Raw genomic sequence first — 27,500 nt, 5'->3', positions numbered from 1 at the left:
CGGTCCCTGAGACTCACCTGTCCCTCGTGTCCCCGCAGCCCGTGTTGCCTCACACAGCCGTGTGTTTTGCGTGTGGCGAGGCGGGAAAGGAGGACACGGTGGAGTCTGCAGACGAGAAGTTCAGCCTGTCCCTGATGGAGTGCACCATCTGCAACGAGATCATCCATCCCAGCTGTCTGAAGGTGACCCACCCGTCCCCGTCCTCGTCCTCACCTGCAGCGTCCTGCTCTTCCTAAGCTTCCGTGTCCTCTGTTTTCACGTGTCCCTCCTCAGATGGGGAAAGCTGAGGGAATCATCAACGATGAAATTCCAAACTGCTGGGAGTGTCCGAAGTGCCACAAGGAAGGTAAAACCAGCAAGGTAGGTGTGAATCGCTCCAGCCATGTGGGACATGTGTTGTCACGGTAACGCCACGCTTCCAACACTCGTGGTGAGACCATCACCGACCCTGACCCCCCTCGTCCCGTCCTATTGGTGCCCCGAACGGCCTTGAAGGTTCTCCTTCATCCCTGATCCTGTTCTGACCGGGTTGGTGGGACCCTCTGAGCTCCAGCTGGGTCCAGGGGCACGCGTGGTGGAGCTTTTGGGTGGTCCTGGGCAGCGCCGCTCCACCGGGCCGGTGTCGGCCTTCTAACCACTGGTCGGTGCTGCTTCAGGCCTCTGGTGACCCGGGCGGCGTCCGCGGTCTCGCCCCGAGGGACAATAACGTTGCATCTTCCATATTTTTCAACGTTTCTTTGACAGTTTTTTCCTTTAAATTTACTTCTTCTGTCTTCACGTGGAGCCTGAAATAAAGAATTGATGCGCGGGGGGTCATTGGCTGTTGACCTTTTCAGGCTTCAGACCAACCTCCTCCTCCTCCTCCTCCTCCTCCTCCTCCTCCTCCTCCTCATCATCATCATCAGAGCCTCCTGTTTTCAGGTCCAACACCTGCATGGATGCAGCACCAGCACCTCCAAGTGGATTCTTAGTTCAAGAGAAATAATGTGAAGTTTGTTTAGTGAACACAGACGTGCAGTCCGACCAGGACCAGGACCAGGACCAGGACTGTGGCAGCTGGAACCAGGTTATGATGCTTGTGTCTGTTTCCAGGACCAGACGGACGGCTCAGGGAAACGCAGGCTTGACAACGGAGAGGTGGGTCGCTGGAAGCTGACAGATGATCCGCCTCCGAAGAAGAAAGCCCCCTCGTCCCTGGAGGAGGGGGGCAGGCTGGAAGGAGGACACAAGAGGAAGAAAGAAAAGGAGCTGCCCCAGGACAGCGGGTCCAAGAAAAAGGTAGAGCTGCGTCACTTCTCTTGTTCTTCCGTTTTAAATGTGATTGACTGCAGTCAGAAGCTCCTCTAGTCTCTGTCCTGGTCTGACGGGGACCCCCCTCCTTCCCCCCCCCGTCTGTCTGCCCTCAGGTCAAAGGTGCCCACGAGAAACGCCTTAAAAAGGTGAGCCCTGATCACACACAGACCAAACCATGTTTGTAGCAACCCCATCACAGAAGATTCAGGTTCACACATTTGGTCACAACCGAGTGAGGAACTGGGCCGAGAAGTTCCATCAGAGGTCGTGGAAGGCTGACCCCCCCGGCGAGCTAGCAGCACAGCTAACCCATTAGCAGGCTCGCTCGGTTCCCAACGGTTGTGGGGAAACGTAGCGCGTGTGCACATCACACAGGCTAGCTCGCCGTGCACGTGTTCTCCCAACCCATCTGTCTGGGGGGGCTGGTCCGGCCCCGTTCCACCACTCTGGACCCGTTCTAGTCCTGATGTAGCCGGGCCAGTAGCGTAGTGACAGGTGCTTCAGTAACGTTCTGCCTGTTGGCTTTCCCATCAGAAACCCAAGCAGGAGCCACTGGAGTGCAACGGTCCCACCTCCCTGGCTGGGGGTGGGGCAGGAGGACTTCAGGGCTCCTCAGCATCCATGGCTCCGTCCGGAGGAGGTGGCGCTGGAGGCCTGGGGGGGACGTCCAGTGCAGACCAGCGCTCCCACCACAGAGAGAAACTGGAGCGCTTCAAGAGGATGTGTCTGCTGGAACGGCGGCCCGAGTCCTCTTCCTCCTCCTCCTCAAGCTCGGAGTCGGATTCTGAGTCGGACTCTGACGACTCCCTACGGGCGGAGCAAACGGGAGGATGCTCCTCACCTTCATCCTCCTCCCCCGCCCCGCCTCCTCCCATAGCGTATGGCAACAGCAGCGGCGGGCGGGCCGAGCGCGAGAGGAGTCGCGGCGATCGGGAGAGAGAAAGCGAGAGGGAGCGGCGTCTGGCCGAGCTGGGCTTCAGCGCCAGCGAGGAGTCTGAGGAGGAGGGCGAGAGGCGGGACGAGGACAGGCGGGAGGAAGAGCACGCCGCCGGGGACAAGAATCGGTGGAGAGCCGAGGCGGGATTACTGCTGCCAGGACGCAAAGGGGGACTGCTGGACGGGGACGACGAGGACGTGGTCAACGCGGACAGGAGCCGGAAAACCGCCCTTCCACCCCCCTCGCCACTCTCCTCCAATCAGATGCCTCTGTCTTCACAGCACGAGGGCTTCACAGGAAAGCAGCGCAGTAACGGACAGGACGCACGCAACGGGCGGACACGTGGTGGGGGGGGGGCGGGAGGCTGGCGAGAAGGAGAACGCCAGCAGCATTCTGACCAATCACAAACATGGTGCACTTGGAGGGGGCGGGACCAAAGGCAGCGGAAACCGGGGCAACAAGTTTCGCAGCAACAGTAAGAGCCAGCCCCCCAGGAACAACGCAAGCACCACCGCCTCCATTCCCACGGCCAACGGTGGCGGAGGGGGGGTGGCGGGGGCAGGGGGCCTGATGATGTCAGCACTGGCGGCGTCTCCCTGCTCTCAGCCGTCCCGCCTCGCGCCTCGCTCTCAGGTGATGAAGCGCAGCCCGCCGGCCGTGCCCTCACCTCCACGGCCCATCCAGATGGAGCGACACCTGGTGCGACCCCCCCCCCACCTGTCCCGAGCCCAGCTGCCTTCCACTGGACTCTGGCTCCTCCCACATCATGACGCGGGACGTGTGGCTGCGAGTGTTCACACATCTGAGTCAGCGAGAGCTGTGTGTGTGCATGAGGGTGTGTCGCACCTGGAGCCGCTGGTGAGTTCGCTAGCACCGATGCTGCACACCTGTGTGTGTGTGTGCGTGTGTGTGTGCGCGTGTGTGTGTGTGTGCGTGTGTGTCGCACCTGGAGCCGCTGGTGAGTTCGCGAGCACCGATGCTGCACACCTGTGTGTGTGCGTGCACGTGTGTGCGTGCGTGCGTGCGAGGGCTCTAAACCACGCCCCTCTCCTCGCCCCTCCCTCAGGTGCTGTGATAAAAGGCTGTGGAGCCAGATCGACCTGAGCCGGCAGCGCTCCATCACCCCCCCGATGCTCAGTGGTATCATCCGCCGCCAGCCTGTCTCCCTCAACCTGGGCTACACCAACATCTCCAAGAAACAGCTGATGTGGCTCATCAACCGCCTCCAAGGTGAGGCCGCCCCTTCTGGACGAGGGCCCGGGTCTCACCTGTATCGCTCGCCCGCGTCTCACCTGTACTCACCTGTGTCGTTCAGGTCTGGTGGAGTTGAACGTGTGCGGCGTGGCTTGGCCGGTGGTCTCGGCTCTGTGTCAGGTGGTCTGTCCCTGTCTGAAGCTGCTGGACCTCAGCAGGGTGGAGGACCTCAAAGACTCCCACCTGAGGGAGCTGCTGGTGCCGCCCCCCGACACCAGGACAGGTGAGTTGGACTCAGGGGCCTTGTGACGGGGGAGAAGCAGCGGCGGCGGCGCGCTGACGTGTCCCTCTCCCTGATTGGTGCAGCAGCTCACGGCGAGAGCAGAGCCGGACGCTTCCACAACGTGACGGAGCTGCGATTGGCTGGTTTGGATCTGACGGACGCGTCGGCCCGCCTGCTGGTGCGGTTCGTGCCTCACCTGAGCAGGTTGGACCTGAGTCAGTGCGGGAGCGTCACGGACCAGACGGTCCACACCCTCACCTCCCCCATCTCCCCTCTCAGAGAGAGCCTCGTCTACCTGAACCTGGCAGGTGAGGGCAGCGGCGGACGCGCTAACGAGCACAGCTGTGCTGCATCACTTCCTGTGATGTCACCATTCGGCCGTTGCACTTCCTGTGTTGAGCTGTGTCCTGTGTGTGTTCCAGGTTGTGTTAAGGTCACGGACCAGTGCCTCCCACTGTTGCGTCGCTGCACCTCCCTGCAGACGGTGGACCTGCGCTCCTGCTCCCTCCTGTCCTCCGAGACCGGACAGCTGCTCTCCTTCTCCTCGTCCTCCTCGTCCTCCTCGTCCTCGTCCCTCACCACCGCGCTGGCCGTCTCCTCGCCGTCTGTGTCGACCTCCTCTTGCCCTCCTGAAGACAGAACTCTGCTGAAGAGCAGCTAAAGCGCTCCGAGGGTGTGAGGTCACAGACAAGCCCCGCCTCCCAGCTCATTACTGAGCAGGCAGGTGAGGAGGGGGAGGAGCCTCGGCTGCCTGAGCATGTACATATTTGTTCTGTGTATATATCTATAAATGAGTGTAAATGAGGTCCAGCCTTGGAAATGTCACTCCTTCGCTCACTCCTTCGCTTCGGACGACCAGTCGTCATGTCAGACATCACCTGCTGGGTTAGTAGCTGCTGGGTGAGTAGCTGCTGGGTGAGTAGCTGCTGGGTCAGTAGCTGCTGGGTCAGTAGCTGCTGGGTGAGTAGCTGCTGGGTTAGTAGCTGCTGGGTCAGTAGCTGCTGGGTGAGTAGCTGCTGGGTTAGTAGCTGCTGGGTCAGTAGCTGCTGGGTTAGTAGCTGCTGGGTCAGTAGCTGCTGGGTGAGTAGCTGCTGGGTCAGTAGCTGCTGGGTCAGTAGCTGCTGGGTGAGTAGCTGCTGGGTTAGTAGCTGCTGGGTTAGTAGCTGCTGGGTTAGTAGCTGCTGGGTCAGTAGCTGCTGGGTTAGTAGCTGCTAGGTGAATAGCTGCTGGGTCAGTAGCTACTAGGTGAATAGCTGCTGGGTCAGTAGCTGCTGGGTCAGTAGCTGCTGGGTGAATAGCTGCTGGGTTAGTAGCTGCTAGGTGAATAGCTGCTGGGTCAGTAGCTGCTGGGTCAGTAGCTGCTAGGTGAATAGCTGCTGGGTGAGTAGCTGCTGGGTCAGTAGCTGCTGGGTTAGTAGCTGCTGGGTCAGTAGCTGCTAGGTGAATAGCTGCTGGGTTAGTAGCTGCTGGGTGAGTAGCTGCTGGGTTAGTAGCTGCTGGGTTAGTAGCTGCTGGGTCAGTAGCTGCTGGGTCAGTAGCTGCTGGGTTAGTAGCTGCTGGGTCAGTAGCTGCTGGGTTAGTAGCTGCAGAACGGAAACGCCAGGATGTCACACACACGCACGCACGCACACAGGAAGTGCCGCCCTCACAGTGACGGGATTCTCTGATTGGTTTAGAATGACGCAGCAGTTGATGCTGATTTAAATTGTGTCACTTGGATGTTAGAATCTAGCTGTTGAAATTGTTACCCATGATGCATTTCTCTATGGCATCTTTTCCACACATGGTTGTGGTAACAGTGACCTGCAGCTGCACCTTCAGACGCAGGAAGCTGCAGGAACGTTTGCGCTCACATGGGAACAGACATTTGCCCCCAGCGCTCCCTCAGACGGTGACGTGGGGGGGTCAGAACCTCAGGAGGGTTAGGGCGGGCCCGTGCGAGGGCGGGCCGTCACGCTCACACAGGGTCGTCGCCGTTTCATCAAAGAAGCGTCCCACCGGTGGAAGGTCCCCCCCCGTCTGAAACCCCATTTTCACTCTTTTAACTCTTCTTCTCTGATTGGCTGAAAACTGCAAAAAGAAGCAAATATTTTACCAAAGTATCTGCTGGAGCTTCATGTTGGGTGTGTGTGCGTGTGTGTGTGTGTGTGTGTTAAACTGAGCCTCAGTCATTCATCCTGCTTTTTTCCTCCAGGATCTGTTTGTCAGTGATGATCCACCTGGTGATCCACCTGGTGATCCACCTGGTGATCCACCCGGTGATCCACCTGGTGATCCACCCGGTGATCCACCCAGTGATGGTGTGTTTTCTCAGGAGTTTTTTCTATGTTTAACTTATTTGGGCGGACACATTCCTGCTCCCCCGTGTCCGCTGCAGGGTCCCGCTCCACAGTCTGGTGATGGGTGTTGATGGTGCCGACGCCCATTTCTACCCTGGAGCGAACCCATGAGCAACAGCACCTGAGAACCCATGAGCAGCGAGAGCAGGAACCCGGGGAACCTGCAGGGCTCAGGTCTTTGTGTTGCTTCTGTCTGGAACAGCTGGGGGGCGTCCTGGGGACGTCCTGAGGATGTCCGGGGGCGTCCCGGGGGGCGTCCTGGGGATGTCCTGAGGATGTCCCGGGGTGTCCTGGGCGGCGTCCTGAGGATGTCCCGGGGTGTCCTGGGGGGCGTCCTGAGGATGTCCGGGGGCGTCCCGGGGGGCGTCCTGAGGATGTCCCGGGGCGTCCTGGGCGGCGTCCTGAGGATGTCCCGGGGTGTCCTGGGCGGCGTCCTGGGGATGTCCTGAGGATGTCCCGGGGTGTCCTGGGCGGCGTCCTGAGGATGTCCCGGGGTGTCCTGGGGGGCGTCCTGAGGATGTCCGGGGGCGTCCCGGGGGGCGTCCTGAGGATGTCCCGGGGTGTCCTGGGCGGCGTCCTGGGGATGTCCCGGGGGGCGTCCTGAGGATGTCCAGGGGTGTCCTGGGGGGCGTCCTGAAGACGTCCCAGGGGGTGTCCTGGGGGCGTCCTGGGGATGTCCCAGGGGGTGTCCTGGGGGCGTCCTGAGGATGTCCGGGGGTGTCCCGGGGGCGTCCCAGGGGGTGTCCCGGGGGGCGTCCTGAGGATGTCCGGGGGCGTCCCAGGGGGTGTCCTGGGGGCGTCCTGGACGTCATCGGTCCATCTCCTCGTGTGTGACGTCGTTCCTGAGCACCTTTCCTGCTCTGGATGGGCTTCTGTCGTTTTCTCAGGGGTCTCCAAAAACCCATAAATATGAATTCTGAATTTCATGCCAGGTCATTTTTTTCTTCCATCTTTATTTTGCGTAAAGGAATAAACGTGTTTTTGTTTCTGAGGGTTTTCCAGAACGACACCCTGATGCATTGAAACGGGCGTTCTCGGCGAGGTTGGGTGGTGTCGCCTGCAGGGGGCGCTGTCCCGCCTCATGTTTTAGCTGCGTGAGCTCGTGATGAGACACCAGCAAAGCTACGCTTTAAGCTAACTCCCTTCAGTCAAGTTGGGCATTGCTGGCTTCCAGTGGGGCGACCCTGGAGAAGAACTCCACGTTATAAACCGATATTCACGTGTTCATTTGGCCTCAAACGGCTTCTGTTTCCGCTACTGCTCGTGAGATGGACGTGAAGCCAGGAAAGACCTAAAAGTGCAGATGTTTCTGCTTCCAGATGTTCTCATAACAAGTGTTCTAAAACTGCCATGAGGTGGCGCTGCCCAGCAGCCAGCGCCTCATCGTGCCATAAACGCACCACGTTGTGTTCAGTGAGCGAATGAGAGGTTTTTTACGTAAACTGACATATTTCATCTGTATCTTTGCTGTCAAACTTTCTGTTTTAATGATGCACTGGATCTTCATCATCTTCATCTTCCTCCTTTGCTATTTTTGTGAAACGGGGCATTTTATCCAGAACTTTGGTTTGGTTTGTTTTCTATAAAACTTTGTGATTCTTCGACTGTGTTGATGCAAAAATGAGGAAGAAGTTGGAATGAAAAGTTTGGAGACACAAAAGAGCAACTCAAGGCAGCTACGTATGAGTGACTACTGTAAATGACTTCACCAATAAAGAAGTAACGTTCACCTGTGGCGTGGATTCCTTTAAGCTTCATTTTGAAATGTGCCGAGTTGGACAATAACGCAGCGATGATCCGACTTCTTTTAACGCTCCAGATGAGAATATTCAACATTCCTGCAGGTGTCAGAAATCTGCTGGAAACATCTAAATGTGAGGACATTTAATCTAAACGTGAGGACATTTAATCTAAACGTGAGGACATTTAAACATCTAAACATGAGGACATTTAATCTAAACGTGAGGACATTTAATCTAAACGTGAGGACATTTAATCTAAACGTGAGGACATTTAAACATCTAAACATGAGGACATTTAATCTAAACGTGAGGACATTTAAACATCTAAACATGAGGACATTTAATCTAAACGAGAGGACATTTAATCTAAACATGAGGACATTTAAACGTGAGGACATTTAATCTAAACGTGAGGACATTTAAACCTCTAAACATGAGGACATTTAATCTAAACGAGAGGACATTTAATCTAAACATCTAAACCACCCTCTACCCTTATCCGGGGTCGGGTTGTGGGGGCAGCAGCCTCAGCAGAGAGGCCCAGACTTCCCTCCCCCCCGCTACCTCTTCCAGCTCGTCCGGAGGGATCCCCAGGCGTTCCCAGACCAGTCGAGGGTCCTGGGTCTTCCCGGGGGCCTCGTACCAGAGGAACATGCCCTGAACACCTCACCAGGGAGGCGTCCAGGGGGTGGAGGAGCAGCGGCTCTACTCCGAGCTCCTCCCGGATGGCAGAGCTTCTCCCCCTCTCTAGGGGAGGGGCCCAGCCACCCTACGGAGGAAGCTCATTTCAGCCGCTTGTACCCGTGATCTTGTTCTTTCGGTCATGACCCAAAGCTCATGGCCATAGGTGAGGGTAGGAACGAAGATCCACCGGTAAATCTCTTCCCCCCATTACTGTGGACGCCGCACCGATCCGCCTGTCGATCTCCCGCTCCATTCTTCCCTCACTCGTGAACAAGACTCCAAGGTACTTGACCTCCTCCACTTGGGGCAGGATCTCCTCCTTGACCCGGAGAAGGCACTCCACCTTTTTCCGGTTCAGAACCATGGCCTCGGATTTGGAGGTGCTGATTCTCATCCCAGCCGCTTCACATGCGGCGCCGAACCGATCCAGTGATAGTTGGAGGTCACGGGCCGATGACGCCAACAGGACCACATCATCTGCAAAGAGCAGAGACCCGATCCTGAGGTCACCAAACCGGATCCCCTCAACACCACGACTGCACCTAGAAATTCTGTCCATAAAAGTTATGAACAGAATCGGTGACACAGGGCAGCCCTGGCGGAGACCAACCCTCACCGGAAACGAGTTTGACTTACTGCAGCAATGCGGACCAAACTCTGACACCGATCGTACAGGGAGCGGACGGCCCGTATCAGTGGGCCCGACACCCCATACTCTCGGAGAACCCCCCACAGGACCCCCCGAGGGACACGGTCGAATGCCTTCTCCAAGTCCATAAAACACATGTGGACTGGTTGGGCAAACTCCCATGCACCCTCAAAGACCCTGCGGAGGGTGTAGAGCTGGTCCACTGTTCCACGCCCAGGACGAAAACCACATTGCTCCTCCTGAATCCGAGGTTCGACTATCCGGCGGACCCTCCTCTCCAGTACCCCTGAATAGACCTTACCAGGGAGGCTGAGGAGTGTGATCCCCCTATAGTTGGAACACACCTTCCAGTCCCCTTCTTAAATAGAGGGACTACCACCCCGGTCTGCCAATCCAGCAGCACCGCCCCCGATGTCCACGCGATGTTGCAGAGTCGAGTCGACCACGACAGCCCTACAACATCCAGAGCCCTAAGGAACTCCGGGCGGATCTCATCCACCCCCAGGCCCTACTTCCTCACTGGAAGGCGTGTTGGTGGGATTGAGGAGGTCCTCGAAGTATTCCTTCCACCGATCCACAACATCCCGAGTTGAGGTCAGGTCACCATCACCCCTATACAGCGTTGACAGTGCACTGCTTCCCCCTCCTCAGACGCCGGATGGTGGTCCAGAACCTTTTCGAGGCCGTCCGAAAGTCGTTCTCCATGGCCTCACCAAACTCTTCCCATGCCCGGGTCGTTGCCTCGGCAACAGCCGTAGCTGCACTCCGCTTGGCCTGCCGGTACCCATCTGCTGCCTCAGGACTCCCACAGGCCAGTAAAGCCCGATAGGACTCCTTCTTCAGCCTGACGGCATCCCTCACCGCTGGACACCAGCCACCTTGATCTAAACGTGAGGACATTTAATCTAAACGAGAGGACATTTAATCTAAACGAGAGGACATTCTGTAATCTGTTGGTAACCTGTTGGGAATCTGTTGGAAACTGTTGGGAATCTGTTGGTAATCACACCAGGAACGTGGGCCCTTCTTAGCACCCTTATTTAGAAGGGTTTCATCTTTAACACCTTAGATTAATGCACATAGTCCGATGAGGCTGTGTGTTCCCTTTAAACCGGGTCCATTCTAAACGTGGTCCGGTTCCAGATGGAACAAAGACACTGTCGACTTGGAATAAAGATAAAAGTCACTTTTACCAAAACAAGTTTCTGTTTTGGTGTGCCACCTGGATCAGGGAAGGGACCCACCCAGGAAAGGTGTGAGGCTTATAAAGCATGATGGAATGCACCAGAGACTAAATTCTTTTGGGATCTTTCGGGATCTTTTGGGATGTTCAGACCAGCGTCAAATTAAAAACTTTATCTCCTCCTTGAGGAGATGGTGGACTCGCAATGACAATGCGATTCTCAAACAATAAAGACTCCCTTTTGTACCAAATGTGCTTGTTTTACTCTATAAAACATCGAATTTTGCTTTTATTTGAGGGACGAAGCCACAAAACGTGCAAATGAGGACCTAGGCAAAGTGGGCGGTGACGTCACAGCGACTTCCAGCAACAGCCAATAGCGGCGCTCCTTATTGAGGAGTCGGCAACATCTTCCGCTGGAGAGGAGCGCGCGGCCCTTTCCCTCCCGACAACACAGAATGCAAACGGGCGGCGGCGAAGCTACTTTGCGCTTCAGTCGTTAGCATTTCCCGCACTCTCCGAGTTACGACACCCAGCACCAAGGAACTTTTGTGTCTTCTAGCACCGAACCATCCCGCCCCGTGGCTACAAGTGATTGGCCTCTAGGGAAGAAATAGCATCCGCTGTAAGTTCTGCGCGGCAACCAACTATCGTGCTAGCCCCGTGTGCAGTGAGTCGCCGGTGGACAGAATGGAGCTCATCACTATCCTGGAAAAAACGGTCTCTCCAGGTAGTTACAACACTGCACGTCTGCTTTCAACATGTCCGTGCTAAGCTGCCTTCATTCGGGGGGGAGCGACTGTGGTTCTGCGGTCGGAGTTAGCTCGAATGAGCCGGAGAAAGTTTGAAGTCTAGAGGAGGGAAATGGCTCACTAGCGTGGTGCTAGCTCACAGTGCTAACCAAGCTAGTGGAACTTGACCGAAACCCTGGAGACATCGTTGGCGGCTGCAGGCGATTTACCACAGGCCCGATGCGAGTGGTGTCAGCGGCGTGAGCCCGTCCAAACATCGCCTTGTCACGATCGCGATGAGCGGGTACTGCGGTGGCCAGTTTGACGTCCGCATATCGAAGGATAGGAGCGGCGACCCTGCCCATGCCTGCCCTAGCGTGTCACTCTGTTAGCCGGTTAGCTCACGCCAAACTGTCGGCCGTCTTTGATCTTTGAACTAGTTTCCGGCCACAGACTCTACAAAATGCTCACCCAGTAGTTGTTGGTCGTCTTCTACACCCTTTGGCCCGGGGATTAAGGCCGGACCTGCTTTCCTGCTGGGCCTGCACATTTCAACCCGCTCACCTCGGATGCTCCGGGTGGCGGCTAATGCTAGCAGCGCAGCACCCGCCTGACTTGGGCTAACTGTCGCTAGTCTCGCAGTTTGACTGGCTAACGAAGTAAAAACCATTTATGTCGCCACGTTCTGTGGATTTCTGCGCTGTGCTCAAACTGCGCCTCTTTTCTTGTTTCTGGGGCGCATAAAGCGCAACATTTGTGGGCTAATGTGCGATGGCGGAGCCGCTAATGTGAGTCGGCCACGATGAATAACCGAGGCTGCTCTCTCCCGCAGACCGGAATGAGCTGGAGGCGGCCCAGAAGTTTCTGGAACAGGCGGCCATCGAGAACCTGGTCAGTATGCTGGGGGGACGGTTCTGGGGGGCTCGGGGGTTCGGGAGGGGGTTCAAGAGCAGGTAGCAGCGTGGATGAAGCTGGGCCACGGCTGCTCTCTCTCTCACACACACACACACTCACCCCGTCTCACACACACACACACACTCTCTCACACACACACACACACTCACTCAGACACACTCACTCCCTCTCACACACACTCACTCCCTCTCACACTCTCACACACACATACACTCTCACTCAGACACACTCACTCCCTCTCTCACACACTCACTCCCTCTCTCACACACACTCACTCCCTCTCTCACACACACTCACTCCCTCTCTCACACACACTCACTCCCTCTCACACACTCACTCCCTCTCTCACACACTCACTCCCTCCCTCACACACACACTCACTCACTCCCTCACACACACTCACTCCCTCACACACACTCACTCACTCACTCCCTCACACACTCACCACTACTCACTCCCTCACACACACTCACTCACTCACTCCCTCACACACTCACTCACTCACTCCCTCACACACACTCACTCCCCTCACACACACACACACCTGGGTCTCCTGTGAGGAACTTGGTGATTGTATTAACATGACAGGATTTTATTTTAATCTACTTGGAAGATTTAATCGATCAGATTGATTCTGTCTGATATTTTGCCGGGGGGAGAGAGCAAGTGATGGATGAAGAACTGAGGCTTCACTTCCTGTGGAGCTGTGCCAGGGTTCGAAGCCTTGCTCAAGAGCACTGACATGCAGGCGGGGGGGCTGGCCTTGAACCAGGAGCCCATATTGCTCAAGCAGAAGAATCTGGGTTTAACTGAGGTTCTGCCGGCTGGGGGCCTTTATTTGACCGGTCCTGTCTTGGTTCTTCAGCCCATGTTCCTGGTGGAGCTGTCGAAGGTCTTGGCCAACCCAGGAAACACTCAGGTGGCCCGTGTGGCCGCGGGCCTGCAGGTGAAGAACTCCCTGACCTCCAAAGACCCGGACATAAAGACGCAGTACCAGCAGAGGTGGCTGGCTATCGATGCAAATGCTCGTCGTGAGATCAAGAACTACGTGAGTGCTCCCCGCTGACCTTTGACACCCCCCCCCCCCAAACAAAAAAGGACAAACAGAAACGGTGTTTTGATCTCTGCCCCCAGGTTCTACAGACCCTGGGAACAGAGACGTATCGGCCCAGTTCAGCATCGCAGTGTGTTGCTGGGATCGCCTGTGCAGAGATCCCAGTGAACCAGTGGCCGGAACTGATCCCACAGCTGATGGCCAACGTCACCGACCCCTCCAGCACCGAGCACATGAAGGAATCCACCCTGGAGGCCATCGGCTACATCTGCCAGGACATCGTGAGTGAGCCTGCAGCTCGCCGCTCGCCGCTCGCCTCCAGGCTGGACAGTAAGTGTTGACTGGTGTGTCCAGGACCCGGAGCAGCTGCAGGAAAGCGCCAACCAGATCCTGACGGCCATCATCCAGGGCATGAGGAAGGAGGAGCCCAGCAACAACGTCAAGCTGGCCGCCACCAACGCTCTGCTCAACTCCCTGGAGTTCACCAAGGCCAACTTTGAAAAAGAGGTAGACTTGACCTGGGCACTGTGGAGACCTGGTGCTGGTTTGACTGGCCTGGGCCCCCAACGGCACATCTCAGCCTTCAGCAGTCTGGACCCACTCCTCCAGCACCAGGGCCTCTGGGCCTGTTGGGCCTCCTGGAGCAGGTCTCCTGAGTGAAGCTCTTGAGCTCTAACGAGGGTCTTGTCTTTCAGATGGAGCGTCACTTCATCATGCAGGTGGTGTGTGAAGCCACACAGTGTCCAGACACCAGGGTGAGTCTCTGCTGGGGGGGGGGGGCTGTGCCGGAGGGTGCACGTGATAACTCGGGTGTGTTTCCAGGTACGTGTGGCAGCCTTACAGAACCTGGTGAAGATCATGTCTCTGTATTACCAGTACATGGAGACCTATATGGGCCCGGCTCTGTTCGCGGTAAGGCCGCCGCCCTTTCTCCTCTCTGAACCCCCCATGTGTGAGCAGAAGCTGTGTCAGCATTGATCTGAAGTGGTTCTCCTCAGATCACCGTGGAGGCCATGAAGAGCGACATGGATGAGGTGGCCCTGCAGGGCATCGAGTTCTGGTCCAACGTCTGTGACGAAGAGATGGACCTGGCCATCGAGGCTTCGGAGGTCAGGGCACCATCGGTCCTCCAACCAGCACCTCACCCGAACCCTATTGACGGTCTGCTCTCGTCCAATCACAGGCCTCAGAGCAGGGGCGCCCCCCCGAGCACAACAGCAAATTCTACGCCAAAGGGGCCTTGCAGTACCTGGTCCCCATCCTGACCCAGACCCTCACCAAACAGGTAGCACAGGTGGCAGCAGGGGCGGAGCTCCGTGTGGGGACGCCTTACATGTGAAGGTGCCTGTTGCAGGACGAGAACGACGACGACGACGACTGGAACCCCTGCAAGGCCGCCGGCGTGTGTCTGATGCTGTTGGCCACCTGCTGCGAGGACGACGTGCTCCCCCACGTCCTGCCCTTCATCAAAGAACATATCGAACACCTGGACTGGCGATGCAGGGACGCCTCCGTCATGGCCTTTGGCTCCATCTTGGAAGGACCCGAGCTCAACCAGCTCAAACCGCTCATCATACAGGTGGGTCGCCGGGCGGCGCCCCACGCCCCCGCGGGGGCGCTCGGCTAACTCCTCTGCTATCCTTCAGGGGATGCCCACCCTCATCAAGCTGATGAAGGACCCCAGCGTGGTTGTGCGGGACACCACGGCGTGGACGGTGGGACGCATCTGCGAGTTGCTTCCTGAAGCGGCCATCAACGAGGTGTACCTGGCGCCCCTGCTGCAGTGTCTGATCGAGGGCCTGGGGGCCGAGCCCAGGGTGGCCACCAACGTCTGCTGGGTAGGTTCCACGCTGGTCCGCTTTGTTTGCTCAAACTGGGCCGGACCAGCACCAGCAAAACGCGGTGAGCCAGACGCTTCACAACCAGCAGCTGCTGGTGACCCAAGTGTGATGGGCGCGGCGCGGCGACGTAGTGGACAAACTCAATATTATAGCGTGCACGGGCGTTCCTGAGGTGTTAGCCCGCGTGTTAGGGGCTTAGTTAGCAGAAGGTCGTCCAGCGCTCGCTGCGTTAGCTTTGCCTGTTAGCTCGCTGGCTACTTGTTGTGGTGTGGCCCAAACAATGGTGACCCAGCCGGGGTGTGGGCTGACTCCGCCCATAATCAGGCTGTAATGATGCCACGAGGACATCTGCCCGACCCCCCGGTCTTTGTCCTTCCAGGCGCTCTCGTCTCTGGCTGAAGCGGCGTACGAGGCCACAGACGCTGCCAAGGACATGGACGAACCCAGCACCTACTGCCTGTCGTCCTCCTTCGAGATCATTGTCCACAAGCTTCTGGAGACCACAGACAGGTGAGCAGAACACTCGCCGCGTGACGCTTTTGTGTCGTTGATATCCTGCCGTGGAAGCACGAAGGGGTCTGATGGCGGCGGCGTGTGTGCAGGCCCGATGGTCACCAGAACAACCTGCGCTCGGCGGCCTACGAGTCTCTGATGGAGATAGTGAAGAACAGTGCGAAGGACTGTTACCCTGCAGTCCAGAGGACCACGCTGGTCATCATGGAGCGGCTGCAGCAGGTCCTGCAGATGGAGGTGAGGCACCGCAGCCCGCGTGGTCGAGCAGGCCACGCCCACTTGACGTGACGAGGGTCCTTTCTGAGGGAAACCTGTCTTTGTGCCTGTTTCCAGTCGCACATTCAGAGCACGTCAGACAGAATCCAGTTCAACGACCTTCAGTCGCTGCTGTGCGCCACCCTGCAGGTAAGAGCCGCCACGGCGCCGGCCGGCGCCGCTCTGCGGGCCCGCCCCAGGCTGGACACGCTTTCCTGTGTTCACAGAACGTCCTGCGGAAGGTTCAGCATCAGGACGCGCTGAAGATCTCTGACGTGGTGATGGCGTCCCTGCTGAGGATGTTCCAGAGCACGGCTGGTTCTGGAGGCGTGCAGGAGGACGCCCTGATGGCCGTGTCCACCCTGGTGGAAGGTACGCAGGCCCGGTTCTGTCCCGACGCTCGCTCTCTCGCTCGCTCACGCAGGAAACTGACCGCAGCTGTGTTGCAGTTCTGGGCAGCGACTTCCAGAAGTACATGGACGCCTTTAAACCCTTCCTTGCAATTGGACTGAAGAACTATGCTGAGTATCAAGTGAGTGGCGCCGCTGCCGTGCCCATGTGGCCCGTGGTCATGTGACCCGTGCCCATGTGGCCCGTGCCCATGTGGCCCGTGGTCATGTGACCCGTGCCCATGTGGCCCGTGGTCATGTGGCCCGTGCCCATGTGGCCCGTGGTCATGTGGCCCGTGCCCATGTGGCCCGTGGCCCGTGCCCATGTGGCCCGTGCCCATGTGGCCCGTGCCCATGTGGCCCGTGCCCATGTGGCCCGTGCCCGGTCCTGATCCAGCTGTGGTGCTTGTGACCTCCAGGTGTGTCTGGCAGCGGTGGGGCTGGTGTGTGACCTGTGCAGGGCTCTCATGTCCAACATTCTGCCTTACTGTGACGAGATCATGCAGCTCCTGCTGGAGAACCTCGGGGTGAGGAACACGCCAACGGGACGGTTCTGATCCGCCCCGTAGCGCCATCGTTGACGCTGTCGTCTGTGTTCTGATCCAGAATGAGAACGTCCATCGGTCTGTGAAGCCTCTGATCCTCTCGGCCTTTGGTGACATTGCTCTGGCCATCGGGGGAGAGTTTAAGAAGTACCTGGACATTGTTCTGGACACCTTGCAGCAGGCCTCACAGGCACAGGTGGACAAGGTAAGAGCGCCCCCTGCTGGGGGCCGGCACCGCCTCTGGAGGAACCTTCGTCTTTTCTGTCCCTCTTTGAGTCTCCTCACTGGTCCTGTACCAAGGTCAGAGCCAGTGGATCCAACTCCCCGGACCCGCCCGCGTCAGCAGGTTGCAGCGTTGCTGTAAACTCTCGTGGGCGCCAGGACGCGCCTCCCTCCTGGCAGGGGGGCGTGTCCTGGGAGTCTGCTGCCATCTTGAAGTGTTTGTCTGGCTCCACTAACAACTTTCCCATATTTGCAGGGTCCTGGCTACTAAAACCCGTCTGAGACGGAAACAAACTGGGACCTGCTGGGGGCCACCCAGTGGGAAACAAACTGAGGTGGCCCCCACCCGGTGGTGGTCCCCACCCAGTGGTGGGGCCCCCGCCCGGTGGTGGGGCCCCCGTGGTGGCCCCCTGCCGGGCTGCTGATACTTGGGACAGCTGTCCTGACCGAGCTGTGTTGTGTCCCCAGACGGACTACGACATGGTGGACTACCTGAACGAGCTGCGGGAGGGCTGCCTGGAGGCCTACACCGGGATCATCCAGGGCCTGAAGGGCGACCAGGAGAACGTCAATGGTGAGCGGCGCGGCGCACGGCTGTGGTGACCTCCGTTCCCCTTCCTGTCTGCAGAGCGTCAGGAAGGTTTAGTGATGTCACAGAGCAACCGGGTCCTTTTCACCCAGGAAGTCTCGGGCAGCTTCTGCCCGTTGACGAGTGGCTTCCTGGTTTTGCGGGACCCTACAGGTCTTTGACCAGAACCTCTTTTCAAGCTTCTGTTCTCAAGCTGTGGCGTGTTTCTGCAGCCGATGTGATGCTGGTGCAGCCGCGGGTGGAGTTCATCCTGTCCTTCATCCATCACATAGCCGAGGACGAGGACCACTCGGACGGCGTGGTGGCCAACACCGCCGGGCTCATCGGGTAGGAGAACCTGCCGCCGCTCACCTTTGACCTCTGAAGCAGGAGCCCCGCGGGCCTGTTCTGACGGTGTTTCTGTGGCCTCGGCGCAGGGATCTGTGTGCAGCCTTCGGCAAGGACGTGATGAAGCTGGTGGAGGGGCGCCCGCTCATCAACGACCTGCTGACCGAGGGCCGGCGCTCCAAGACCTCCAAGACCAAGACGCTGGCCACCTGGGCCACCAAGGAGCTGCGCAAGCTGAAGAGCCAGGCCTGGTCAGTGCTCGCACGCGTGCACGTGCACACACACACATGCCCACAGATACACACATGCACACATGCACAGATACACACATGCCCACAGATACACACATGCACATACACGCATGCCCACAGATACACACATGCACAGACACTCATGCACAGACACACACACGCGCCCCCGCACACACACACATGCAGACACATGCACGTGCACATACACACATGCACACATGCACAGACACACACATGCACAGGCACATACGTGCACATGCACACACACACATGCCCACAGATACACACATGCACAGACACACACATGCACAGGCACATACGCGCCCCCGCACACACACACATGCAGACACATGCACAGGCACATACGTGCACATGCACACACACGCTCATGCCCACAGACACACACGCTCATGCACAGACACACACGCTCATGCACAGACGCACACGCTCATGCACAGACACACACGCTCATGCACAGACGCACACGCTCATGCACAGACGCACACGCTCATGCACAGACACACACGCTCATGCACAGACGCACACACACACACACACACGTTGGCGTGAGGCCAGGCTCTTACTTTGATGACCCTGAGCTGCTTTAGCCACCATTGAACTCGGGTCAGAGGTCGGGGTAATCGGGGGTGGGGCTGTTTAACCTTTGACCCCGGCTGCCTCCAGGTGACGCGTGCTTGTGTGTTGGCAGAGTAGAGGAAACTTGGGAGATGTGAGCGTGACGTCGGTGAATAATGAGGACAAACTGCCCCACTGGAGGAATCTTCTGTCTTTGTGGCGGTCGAAGCAGAAGTCAAAGGACGAGTGTGTGAGAGAGAGAGAGAGACGTGTGAGCGAGCAAGAGATGACATCACAACACTTTCAGTTCCAGCAGACACCCCCCCCCCCCCCCCATCCCGGACAGCCTGTGGACTGGACTTTGACTCCTCCCCTTTCCCCTGAGAACCCCTTTAAGCCCCTCCCCCCACGCCCCCTCCCGGGGCTCTCCTGCACCATCATGATGATGTCACCGCTACAGGAAGAGGGGGTTGACACCTGACCACCATGAAAGACTCGCAGAAGTGGCGTTTGCTCTGTGGAACCTTGTTCCATCAGCACTAAACGGCGAAGGACATCTGGACACTCGCTGGCTCCGCCTTCACTGTCTGATGCTCTTATTGAAACAGCAGCACTAAATTTCTAAAACATTTCCAGTCCTCCGAGGAGCTCGTGCCAAAAGGAAGTGTGTGGTTACTGGGGGCGGAGCTTAAAAACACAAGCTGTTGGAGTGTTTAAGTTTGAATTTCCCCGCCGCGCTGCACTCGTTTGGGAAAAGGTCGTCACCAGTTAGCTTGTTTCAGACGTTTGTATAAGGTTCTATTTTTCCATTGCTTTGAAAATAAATAAATGCTATCAAAACATTCCCAACGCTGGTGATTCTCATCTTTACCTGTCGGCCTCCAGGTAGGACGGCGGCCTCTGATTGGATGCGGAGCCTCTGTGGCCCCTCCTACTGACGCTTTACTTTTGGAACTCCACAGCTTGTTTGGTAGCGCCACGCCAGGTATCGGCTCCGGGTCTGATCACTTAACTTTCCATCCATTATCTCACGTTTCTGCCGCCAGCGGAACGTCTCATTGGGAAAATTCTGAAGTTTACTCAGCTGAAAGTGAAGTGTTCCGGACTTTTATTTTGTAGAGAATCTGAGGATGTTCTTCCTGTGTTGACGCAAACATGGCAACTTGATTACTGCTGAATTGTGAATCATTTCAAGCCAACCTGCTTTTTATTTCATATTCAACTTTAGTGAACTAATAAAGTCTATATTGTACTGAACCTGCGGCTGCTGTGTTTCTTCACCTCTGAGGGGGGGGGGGGACATGGGGGCGGGGCCAAGAGCAGAGAGACGAGTGCTGGAGGGTCGAGGTAGAACCAGAATGAGGAGCCTCAGATCCACCAATGGGGCCGCAGTGGGACCTCCGACCCGACTCTCCTCTCCTCTCCCCTTGTCTCCTCTCCCCTCCCCTCCCCTCTCTACCCCCCCCCCCCCCCCCCCCCCCCCCCCCCCACATGAGCCTGGTCCTGCTCCAGGTTTCTTCCTGTTACAGGGCAGCTTTTCCTGCCCCTGTAGCTGGTTGGGGATCAGGCCCTGCTGGGATCCTGGAGAGGGTCTACAGACCGTTCTGATCCTAACAGACGCTTTATAAATAAAGATTGATTTGATTGATTGATTGAACTGGCCGTGCCCAAGGACCCGCGCACACGTGCCCCCCCCCCCCATGCCGGTTGGTCATTTCTTTGACACACATTTTCTTTGATGTTTTTTTTTAATCTTACATGTGACTGCGTGATCATCTGTCGCTTTGAAACGATGACGCAGCAGAAGCAGAGAAACGTCATTGTTGACTGGACGTGGATGTGGGCGGGGCTCCCGGCAAATATCGCGAGAAGGGGTTTCAGCGCGAGAACGGTTCCAGTGAAGGCTATATTTATAATTAGCATCATAAACAACACACAACTACAGCTGCGACCAGTCAGCTAATTTATTGTGAAGATGGAAGAAATGCGCCCCTCCGAGCGCACGCGCGGGTGAAGACGCCGGGCTGAGGTGCAGGTAGAGACCCACGCCGATACATTTGCTAGCAGCGTTATTTATAGCTAGCAAACAGACTCGCAGTTATGCTAGCGGAGCTCCTGAAATGTCTCGTTGCTGTCAGATGCTTTGAAATAAAGAAATTGGAGAAACAGATTGAAAGTGTCCAAATGGAGCCGTTTGGCTGAGTCCTGAGCAGGAGTCGGTGCCAGTGCGGCTCCGGCTCCGGCTCCAGGCGAACCGGGGCCGCTTGGCTTGTCTCGGTACACGTATGTGAAGGAAGCTGAATGAGCAAGACTCCAGCACTACTGTGCTAGTTCATGCTAGCAGGCTAGCATGATGTAACATTAACGTTGATCGGAGCCACGTTACAGTTTGTGATCACTTAAGATGACTGATCTTAGCTAAATGGCGCGTTTGTCATGGATCTATAATTATTACTGGGTACAATACGCCGACATCTGAATCTTGACCAATTGCGCCCTTTGCTGTGCATATGGTAATTTGGTGGGGGGGCTGACCCAGTCGATATTGGGGTGTGAAACACTTCTGTGGTCGTTTCACCTTAAAACGTGAAACGCGTCCCTGCAAACGGTTCTGGAAGTCCAGCACCAGTGAGACCAGCAGCTTGGGGGGGGGGGGGGGGGGGCAGTGCACATACAGGCATGCATCTGCTGACCTTTGACCAGGTGAGCATCTGACCCCCCCGGTCACCCAGGTTGTCCTCATCCAGCTTTCTTTGTTCGCTGCTTGACGTGTCAGGCGCCTTCAGATGTTGGAGGCTCCAGCTAACGTCCACCTGTGCTCTCCAGGATGAGGCCACGCCCCTCCGGATGTTGGACGGCGACCCGGTGATCCCAGCTGCTTCTGCGTGAGGTTTGAGGACGGATTGATGTGGAGGCGCCTTCTTCCAGACCGTTGTCATGACATTAACTCATGACCCCCCCACCCCGACTGCTGGTTTCTGTGTTATGTTTGAAGTGATCTGAGGGACAAGCGGCCAATCAGAGCCTCGCGACAATGAACGGCTCCCTGTTAACTCCGCCCAGCCCGCGCGCCACTAGCTCCTCCCCGCTGCCCCCCCCCCCCCTCCCCCTCCCCCCCCTCTCCCTCATTGCTTCCACTCTCACCACACCCACCCCCTTTACCACCGCTGGTGACTCCGCCCCCAGCGTCTGTGTCGGACACACCCACTCCTTCGCCCTCGCCCTGCCTCAGCTGGACCGAGTTCTGTGAGCTTCACGCCCGCGTCGCAGCGGGAGACTTTGCACGCCACTTCCGGGCCTTCCTCCTGGAGAACCCCCACTACTCCCCCGACTCGGCGGCGGCCTTCTGCCGCCGCTTCACTGACCGCTTTGTTCGCCACTTCCAGAGCGAGCTGGAGGGGGCGCTGGCTCCGAGCTGTGCTGCTGGGAAGGACGACATGGTCAGCTGGGCGCCCCAGTCCGACGCCACCTCCCTGGAAGAGGAGGCGGTGTCGCCGCTGTCCTTATCTGGGGGGGACGGTGGCCCCGCCTCCAGAGCGCCGGCCACACGGTCGGCGTCCGAGAGCCGCAGCTGCGACAGGTTCCAGGACTCTTACGCCCCAAACCAAGTCCTGCCTCCTTCCTCATCGTCGTCATGCTGCTCCTCGGTGGGCGGGACCAACGGGAGGCGGGAGGAGAGGAGCGCCACGCTGGCGTCTGGCAATGGGGAGGTGCCAGTAGAGGAGGAGGAGGACAGCTGGTTGGGAGGAGCCTCTGTGGAGGAGGAGTTAGAACACGCGGTGGAGAGTGCTGACTCCGCCCACCCCCCTCAGCTGCCGCTGTCCTCGCTGTCCGTCACGCCTCCGCCGGGTTCCAAAGACCCTCCCACCTCCTCGAAGCACAAACTGAAGAAGCGTTTCTCTCTGCGCAGCGTCGGGCGCAGCGTGCGCGGCAGCGTGCGCGGCATCCTGCACTGGCGGAGCTCCTCCAGTGACTCCGCCCACAGCCAGCTGCCCTCCAGCTACAGCTACACCACGGGCGTCCAGGACGCCGCCGCGGGCGCCGCCTCCCAGAGGAACTCGCCCACCGCCACCATGCCCGTGTCCCTGTCCATGCCGCTCTCCCTCCCCCACTCCTCCTCCTCCTCCCTGCCGCCCTCCTCCTCCAGCAGCGCCACCTCCCTCTCCGTGTCGGAGGCGGCGCGTGACCTTCGCCGTAACGGCGAGGGAGGCGAGAAGGAGAAGTGGAGCCACCGTCTGGAGAAGCTCCGCCTGACTCGCTCGCCTCCTCCCATCCTCACGCCCGCCGCCGCCGTCTCCTCCATCCACGCTGCCGCTCTGCCCCCGACCAGCGGCGCCGGCGCCGGCCCCCCCCAGGAAGGGCCGCCTGGTGCGGGAGGGGGCGGTCTGTGTCAGCTCATCCGCCGACGACCTGGGCGCAGGTCACGGATTTCCTGGGTTCTCGTTTGGGCTGCTGCACCACAGCCTGGAGAACAGCGGCGCCCCAGCGGGAGCGGCCCAGACTGGGCCCGTCCCCCCTCCCGGTCCAGTTGGAAACCTGCCGTTCAGAGGAGGTCGGTGGCACAAGTGCCGTCTGGTCCTCAGAGGGCGGGACAGAGAAGGCAACGACCACGGAGAGGAGTACTACCCTGGAGTTTCTTCATTCCACCTAAAGTAAGTTACAGCCAGACTGGATCAGTCTGTCCCGGACTGGCCCAGACTGGATCAGACTGGATCAGACTGGCCCAGACTGGATCAGACTGGCCCAGACTGGATCAGACTTTCCCAGACTGGCCCGGACTGACCCAGACTGGATCAGACTGGCCCAGACTGGATCAGACTGGCCCGGACTGGATCAGACTGGCTCGGACTGGATCAGACTGGCCCAGACTGGATCAGTCTGTCCCGGACTGGCCCAGACTGGATCAGACTGACCCAGACTGGATCAGACTGGCCCAGACTGGATCAGACTGGCCCAGACTGGATCAGACTGGCCCAGACTGGTTCAGACTGGCCCAGACTGGTTCAGACTGGCCCAGACTGGATCAGACTGGCCCAGACTGGATCAGTCTGTCCCGGACTGGCCCAGACTGGTTCAGACTGGCCCGGACTGGCCCAGTCCAACAGAATATTATGATCATACACGTTAGTGGAGAGGTGCTACCAGACCTGCCTGTTTTTGGTGCTGGAGAAACCCCAGACGTGCGTTTGGTGACTGGGAATCGAACCCACCACCTTTGTGCTGAGAGCTAATGGTTCTGGCCCACCTGGCCCGCGTGTTGTGGCTGACTGCTGTCGTCTGATTGTGGTTCAGTCATCAAAGCCCCGGCTGAGCATCCCCTGCTGCTCCATGGTGGACGTGAGGAGCACCACGGCCCTGGAGGTCCCGGACAAGGAGAACACCTTCCTGCTGCAGGTAAACCGCTCACGCCCCTCCCAAGGTTCTCCGGCCAGATGTGCTCATCTGGGTCCTGTTCCACAGCTGGATGGTGCCGCTCGCTACGTGATAGAGACCCGCGATGCCGTCCAGATGAGGGCCTGGCTGGGTGACCTGAGGAACCGCCTCTGTCTCAGGTAGGTGCTGAAGGAGGCTGGAGATGAGTGCATGAAGCTAACGCTGCTCTGACGCTAACGCTGCTGTCTGACGCTAACGCTGCTGCCTGACGCTAACGCTGCTGCCTGACGCTAACGCTGCCGTCTGAAGCTAACGCTGCCGTCTGAAGCTAACGCTGCTCTGACGCTAACGCTGCCGTCTGAAGCTAACGCTGCTGCCTGACGCTAACGCTGCCGTCTGACGCTAACGCTGCTGTCTGACGCTAACGCTGCTGCCTGACGCTAACGCTGCTGTCTGAAGCTAACGCTGCTGTCTGAAGCTAACGCTGCTGTCTGAAGCTAACGCTGCTCTGACGCTAACGCTGCTGTCTGAAGCTAACGCTGCTGCCTGACGCTAACGCTGCTGTCTGACGCTAACGCTGCTGTCTGAAGCTAACGCTGCTGTCTGAAGCTAACGCTGCTCTGACGCTAACGCTGCTGTCTGAAGCTAACGCTGCTGTCTGAAGCTAACGCTGCTGCCTGACGCTAACGCTGCTGTCTGACGCTAACGCTGCTGCCTGACGCTAACGCTGCTGCCTGACGCTAACGCTGCTGTCTGACGCTAACGCTGCTGTCTGAAGCTACAGCTGCTGCTGACGCTAGACGACGCTGCCGTCTGAAGCTAACGCTGCTGCCTGACGCTAAACTGCTGCCGTCTGACGCTAACGCTGCTGTCTGACGCTAACGCTGCTGCCTGACGCTAACGCTGCTGTCTGAAGCTAACGCTGCTGTCATGAGCTAACGCTGCTCTGACGCTAACGCTGCTGTCTGAAGCTAACGCTGCTGCCTGACGCTAACGCTGCTGTCTGACGCTAACGGCTGCTGTCTTGAAGCTAACGCTGCTGTCTGAAGCTAACGCTGCTCTGACGCTACGCTGCGTCTGAAGCTAACGCTGCTTGTCTGAAGCTAACGCTGCTGCCTGAAGCTAACGCTGCTGCCTGATGCTAACGCTGCTGTCTGAAGCTAACGCTGCTCTGACGCTAACGCTGCTGTCTGAAGCTAACGCTGCTCTGACGCTAACGCTGCCGTCTGACGCTAACGCTGCCGTCTGACGCTAACGCTGCCGTCTGACGCTAACGCTGCCGTCTGACGCTAACGCTGCCGTCTGAAGCTAACGCTGCTGTCTGAAGCTAACGCTGCTCTGACGCTAACGCTGCAGTCTGAAGCTAACGCTGCTGCCTGACGCTAACGCTGCCGTCTGAAGCTAACGCTGCCGTCTGACGCTAACGCTGCCGCCTGACGCTAACGCTGCCGTCTGAAGCTAAAGCTGCTGTCTGACGCTAACGCTGCCGTCTGACGCTAACGCTGCCGTCTGACGCTAACGCTGCCGTCTGAAGCTAACGCTGCCGCCTGACGCTAACGCTGCCGTCTGACGCTAACGCTGCCGTCTGAAGCTAACGCTGCCGTCTGACGCTAACGCTGCCGTCTGAAGCTAACGCTGCCGTCTGAAGCTAGCGCTGTCTGCTGACGCTAACGCTGCTGTCTGTGCTGCAGTGACCAGGAAGAAGCTGAAGGGGTCTGTGCTGGACCACTGACCAGTGGGACGCCCGAGCTGGTGGACCACCTGTCCCAGGGTGGGTGTGGGTGTGTGAGAGTGTGTGTGGGGGGGGTGGGTGTGGGTGTGTGTGGGGGGGTGGGTGTGAGAGTGAGAGAGAGTGTGTGTGTGTGTGTGAGTGTGTGTGGGGGTGTGTGTGTGTGTGTGTGAGAGTGAGAGAGGGTGTGGGTGTGTGTGTGTGAGTGGGGTGTGTGTGTGGGGGTGTGTGTGAGAGTGAGAGAGTGTGTGTGTGTGAGAGTGTGTGTGTGTGTGTGTGTGGGGGTGTGTGAGAGAGTGTGTGTGTGAGAGTGTGTGTGTGTGAGTGTGTGTGGGGGTGTGTGAGAGAGTGTGTGTGTGAGAGTGTGTGTGTGTGAGTGAGTGTGTGTGAGTGTGTGTGGGGGTGTGTGAGAGAGTGTGTGTGTGAGAGTGTGTGTGTGTGAGTGTGTGTGGGGGTGTGTGAGAGAGTGTGTGTGTGAGAGTGTGTGTAAGTGAGTGAGTGTGTGTGAGTGTGTAAGTGAGTGAGTGTGTGAGTGTGTGTGTCTGAGAGTGAGAGTGTGTGGTTTCCTCTTTGATGGTTGGTTTTCCTGATGTCTGTGCCCTCAGCCTGCTACGGTGGTATCCGAGGCCCCTCAGCCCTGGTGGACCCTCTTCCTCCAGAACTGCCCCCTCGAGCGCCCCTCGATGAACCCGACAGCCGGCTTCTGATTGGTGGAAGCGGTCTCGGCACACCTTTGGCCGAAACACCTGATGCCACCAGTGAGCCCCTGCGTTCGTCTGAAGGTCTGCTGGCGTCGCCCGACCTCACGTGTGGCGTCCTCTTCTGCCGCAGGCTCCTTCCTGTTCTCGGACGCCACGGCAGCCGAGGCGGTGGAGCACCCGCTCAGCGAGTGCCAGTGGTTCCACGGGACCCTCTCCCGCCTCAAAGCCGCTCAGCTGGTGTTGGCCGGTGGCCCAGCGAGCCACGGCGTCTTCCTGGTTCGCCAGAGTGAGACGCGGCGCGGAGAGTACGTCCTCACCTTTAACTTCCAGGGCAAGGCCAAGGTGAGGCCCCGCCCCCTGCTGCCTGACTCACCTGTGGACCAGAGGCCGGCCCCTGACCTCCTGTCCCCTCTGTCCTCAGCACCTGCGTCTGTCCCTGAACGAGGACGGCCAGTGCCGAGTGCAGCACCTCTGGTTCCAGTCCATCTTCGACATGTTGGAGCACTTCCGTGTGCACCCCATCCCGCTGGAGTCTGGCGGCGCCTCTGATGTCACACTCGTGAGCTTCGTGGGCGCCGTTCGCCAGCCAGGTACGCGTGTCGTGAGGATCCATCGCTTCTTTGATGAGTTTCAGTCAGAAACCTCAAGCCGGGTCGACTCCGCTCAAGCAGAGGTCTTTGATGTGCTCTGTGCTGAGGTCGATCCTTCCAAGGTGGCGTCCCGAGGCGGCGCCGCCGTCCCGAGGCGGCGGTGCCGTCCCGAGGCGGCGCTCCCATGTTTCCTTTAGCGGGTGGTTCTGTCCCATTCCCGGAGTGTCTGAGTGTGTCCATCCATCTGTTGTCCCTCATGGCACCATTTCTGTGTCATGTGTTCTGACCTGTTGTTTGATTGGCTCATCCTCTACAGGCCGGGACAGGGCGGGCAGCCGGCCCACCGTCTGTGATGTCATCACCACGCGCCATCCCGACTCTCCATCAACCCCCATCTCTGATTGTGTGTAAGTGAGACCGGACGGGCCCACCCACTGTGTGTGTGAGTGAGATGTTGGTGTGCCCCATGTGACCGCTCAGGTGAGCTCTCAGAGCCAATCAGAGAAGACCTGACATGCGGAGGGAAGGAAGCTCTGACCACCTCTCTTCCTGGCCTGTGGGGGCAGCATTGACACAAGGCGTCACATGGGGGGGG

General features: G+C 58.2%; 3 protein-coding genes, 1 non-coding gene and 1 pseudogene across 7 annotated transcripts in view; 4 read left to right on the top strand and 1 right to left on the bottom strand.

Annotated features, from left to right (window-relative positions):
• The window catches only part of fbxl19 (F-box and leucine rich repeat protein 19), a 13,492-nt gene extending 7,148 nt beyond the window's left edge, over window positions 1-6,344 (top strand). Inside the window, 11 exon segments of the mRNA XM_029836914.1 lie at window positions 39-182; window positions 274-360; window positions 1,093-1,278; window positions 1,407-1,439; window positions 1,828-2,580; window positions 2,582-2,935; window positions 2,937-3,088; window positions 3,297-3,460; window positions 3,546-3,707; window positions 3,794-4,015; window positions 4,130-6,344. Coding sequence (XP_029692774.1) covers window positions 39-182; window positions 274-360; window positions 1,093-1,278; window positions 1,407-1,439; window positions 1,828-2,580; window positions 2,582-2,935; window positions 2,937-3,088; window positions 3,297-3,460; window positions 3,546-3,707; window positions 3,794-4,015; window positions 4,130-4,368 — 2,496 coding nt within the window. The 3' untranslated portion in view covers window positions 4,369-6,344.
• On the bottom strand, window positions 6,204-7,804 carry LOC115249986 (basic salivary proline-rich protein 1-like; annotated as a pseudogene).
• Window positions 7,805-10,717: 2,913 nt separating this feature from the next.
• Window positions 10,718-19,769, top strand: kpnb1 (karyopherin (importin) beta 1). Of its 4 annotated transcripts, none has more exons than XM_029836912.1 (22): window positions 10,718-11,034; window positions 11,868-11,926; window positions 12,816-12,998; window positions 13,085-13,285; window positions 13,359-13,511; window positions 13,700-13,759; window positions 13,827-13,916; window positions 14,003-14,113; window positions 14,188-14,289; window positions 14,359-14,583; window positions 14,651-14,842; window positions 15,225-15,355; window positions 15,448-15,595; window positions 15,692-15,763; window positions 15,841-15,985; window positions 16,063-16,145; window positions 16,422-16,529; window positions 16,609-16,752; window positions 17,238-17,343; window positions 17,571-17,685; window positions 17,775-17,990; window positions 18,309-18,590. In XM_029836912.1, exons 1-22 carry the CDS (start codon window positions 10,995-10,997, stop codon window positions 18,523-18,525), a joined length of 2,901 nt encoding a protein of 966 aa, XP_029692772.1. In that variant the 5' UTR covers window positions 10,718-10,994; the 3' UTR covers window positions 18,526-18,590. The 4 variants fall into 4 exon arrangements, with proteins under 4 accessions (XP_029692772.1, XP_029692770.1, XP_029692773.1 ...); XM_029836910.1 differs by having other exon boundaries at window positions 17,775-17,998; window positions 18,317-18,590; XM_029836913.1 differs by lacking the exon at window positions 18,309-18,590 and adding an exon at window positions 18,651-19,769 and having other exon boundaries at window positions 10,719-11,034; window positions 17,775-17,936.
• On the top strand, window positions 17,370-17,513 carry LOC115250088 (small nucleolar RNA SNORA79). The gene has a single exon (XR_003888649.1). It is a non-coding gene; the product is annotated as a small nucleolar RNA SNORA79 (small nucleolar RNA).
• A 601-nt stretch (window positions 19,770-20,370) lies between the features above and the next one.
• sh2b1 (SH2B adaptor protein 1) lies at window positions 20,371-27,391 on the top strand. The gene is given in 12 exon segments (XM_029836718.1): window positions 20,371-20,547; window positions 21,339-21,605; window positions 21,607-22,849; window positions 22,851-23,138; window positions 23,141-23,164; window positions 23,805-23,906; window positions 23,973-24,064; window positions 25,577-25,656; window positions 26,220-26,372; window positions 26,446-26,657; window positions 26,737-26,905; window positions 27,222-27,391. Coding segments are annotated over 11 exon segments (2,517 nt in total). The 5' UTR covers window positions 20,371-20,547; window positions 21,339-21,546; the 3' UTR covers window positions 27,317-27,391.
• The last annotated feature ends 109 nt before the right edge of the window (window positions 27,392-27,500 follow it).

This window comes from Takifugu rubripes, chromosome 5 (genome assembly GCF_901000725.2).
Source record: "Takifugu rubripes chromosome 5, fTakRub1.2, whole genome shotgun sequence".
NCBI classification, from domain to species: Eukaryota; Metazoa; Chordata; class Actinopteri; order Tetraodontiformes; family Tetraodontidae; genus Takifugu; species Takifugu rubripes.
This window is presented reverse-complemented; position numbering and strand designations above follow the sequence as displayed.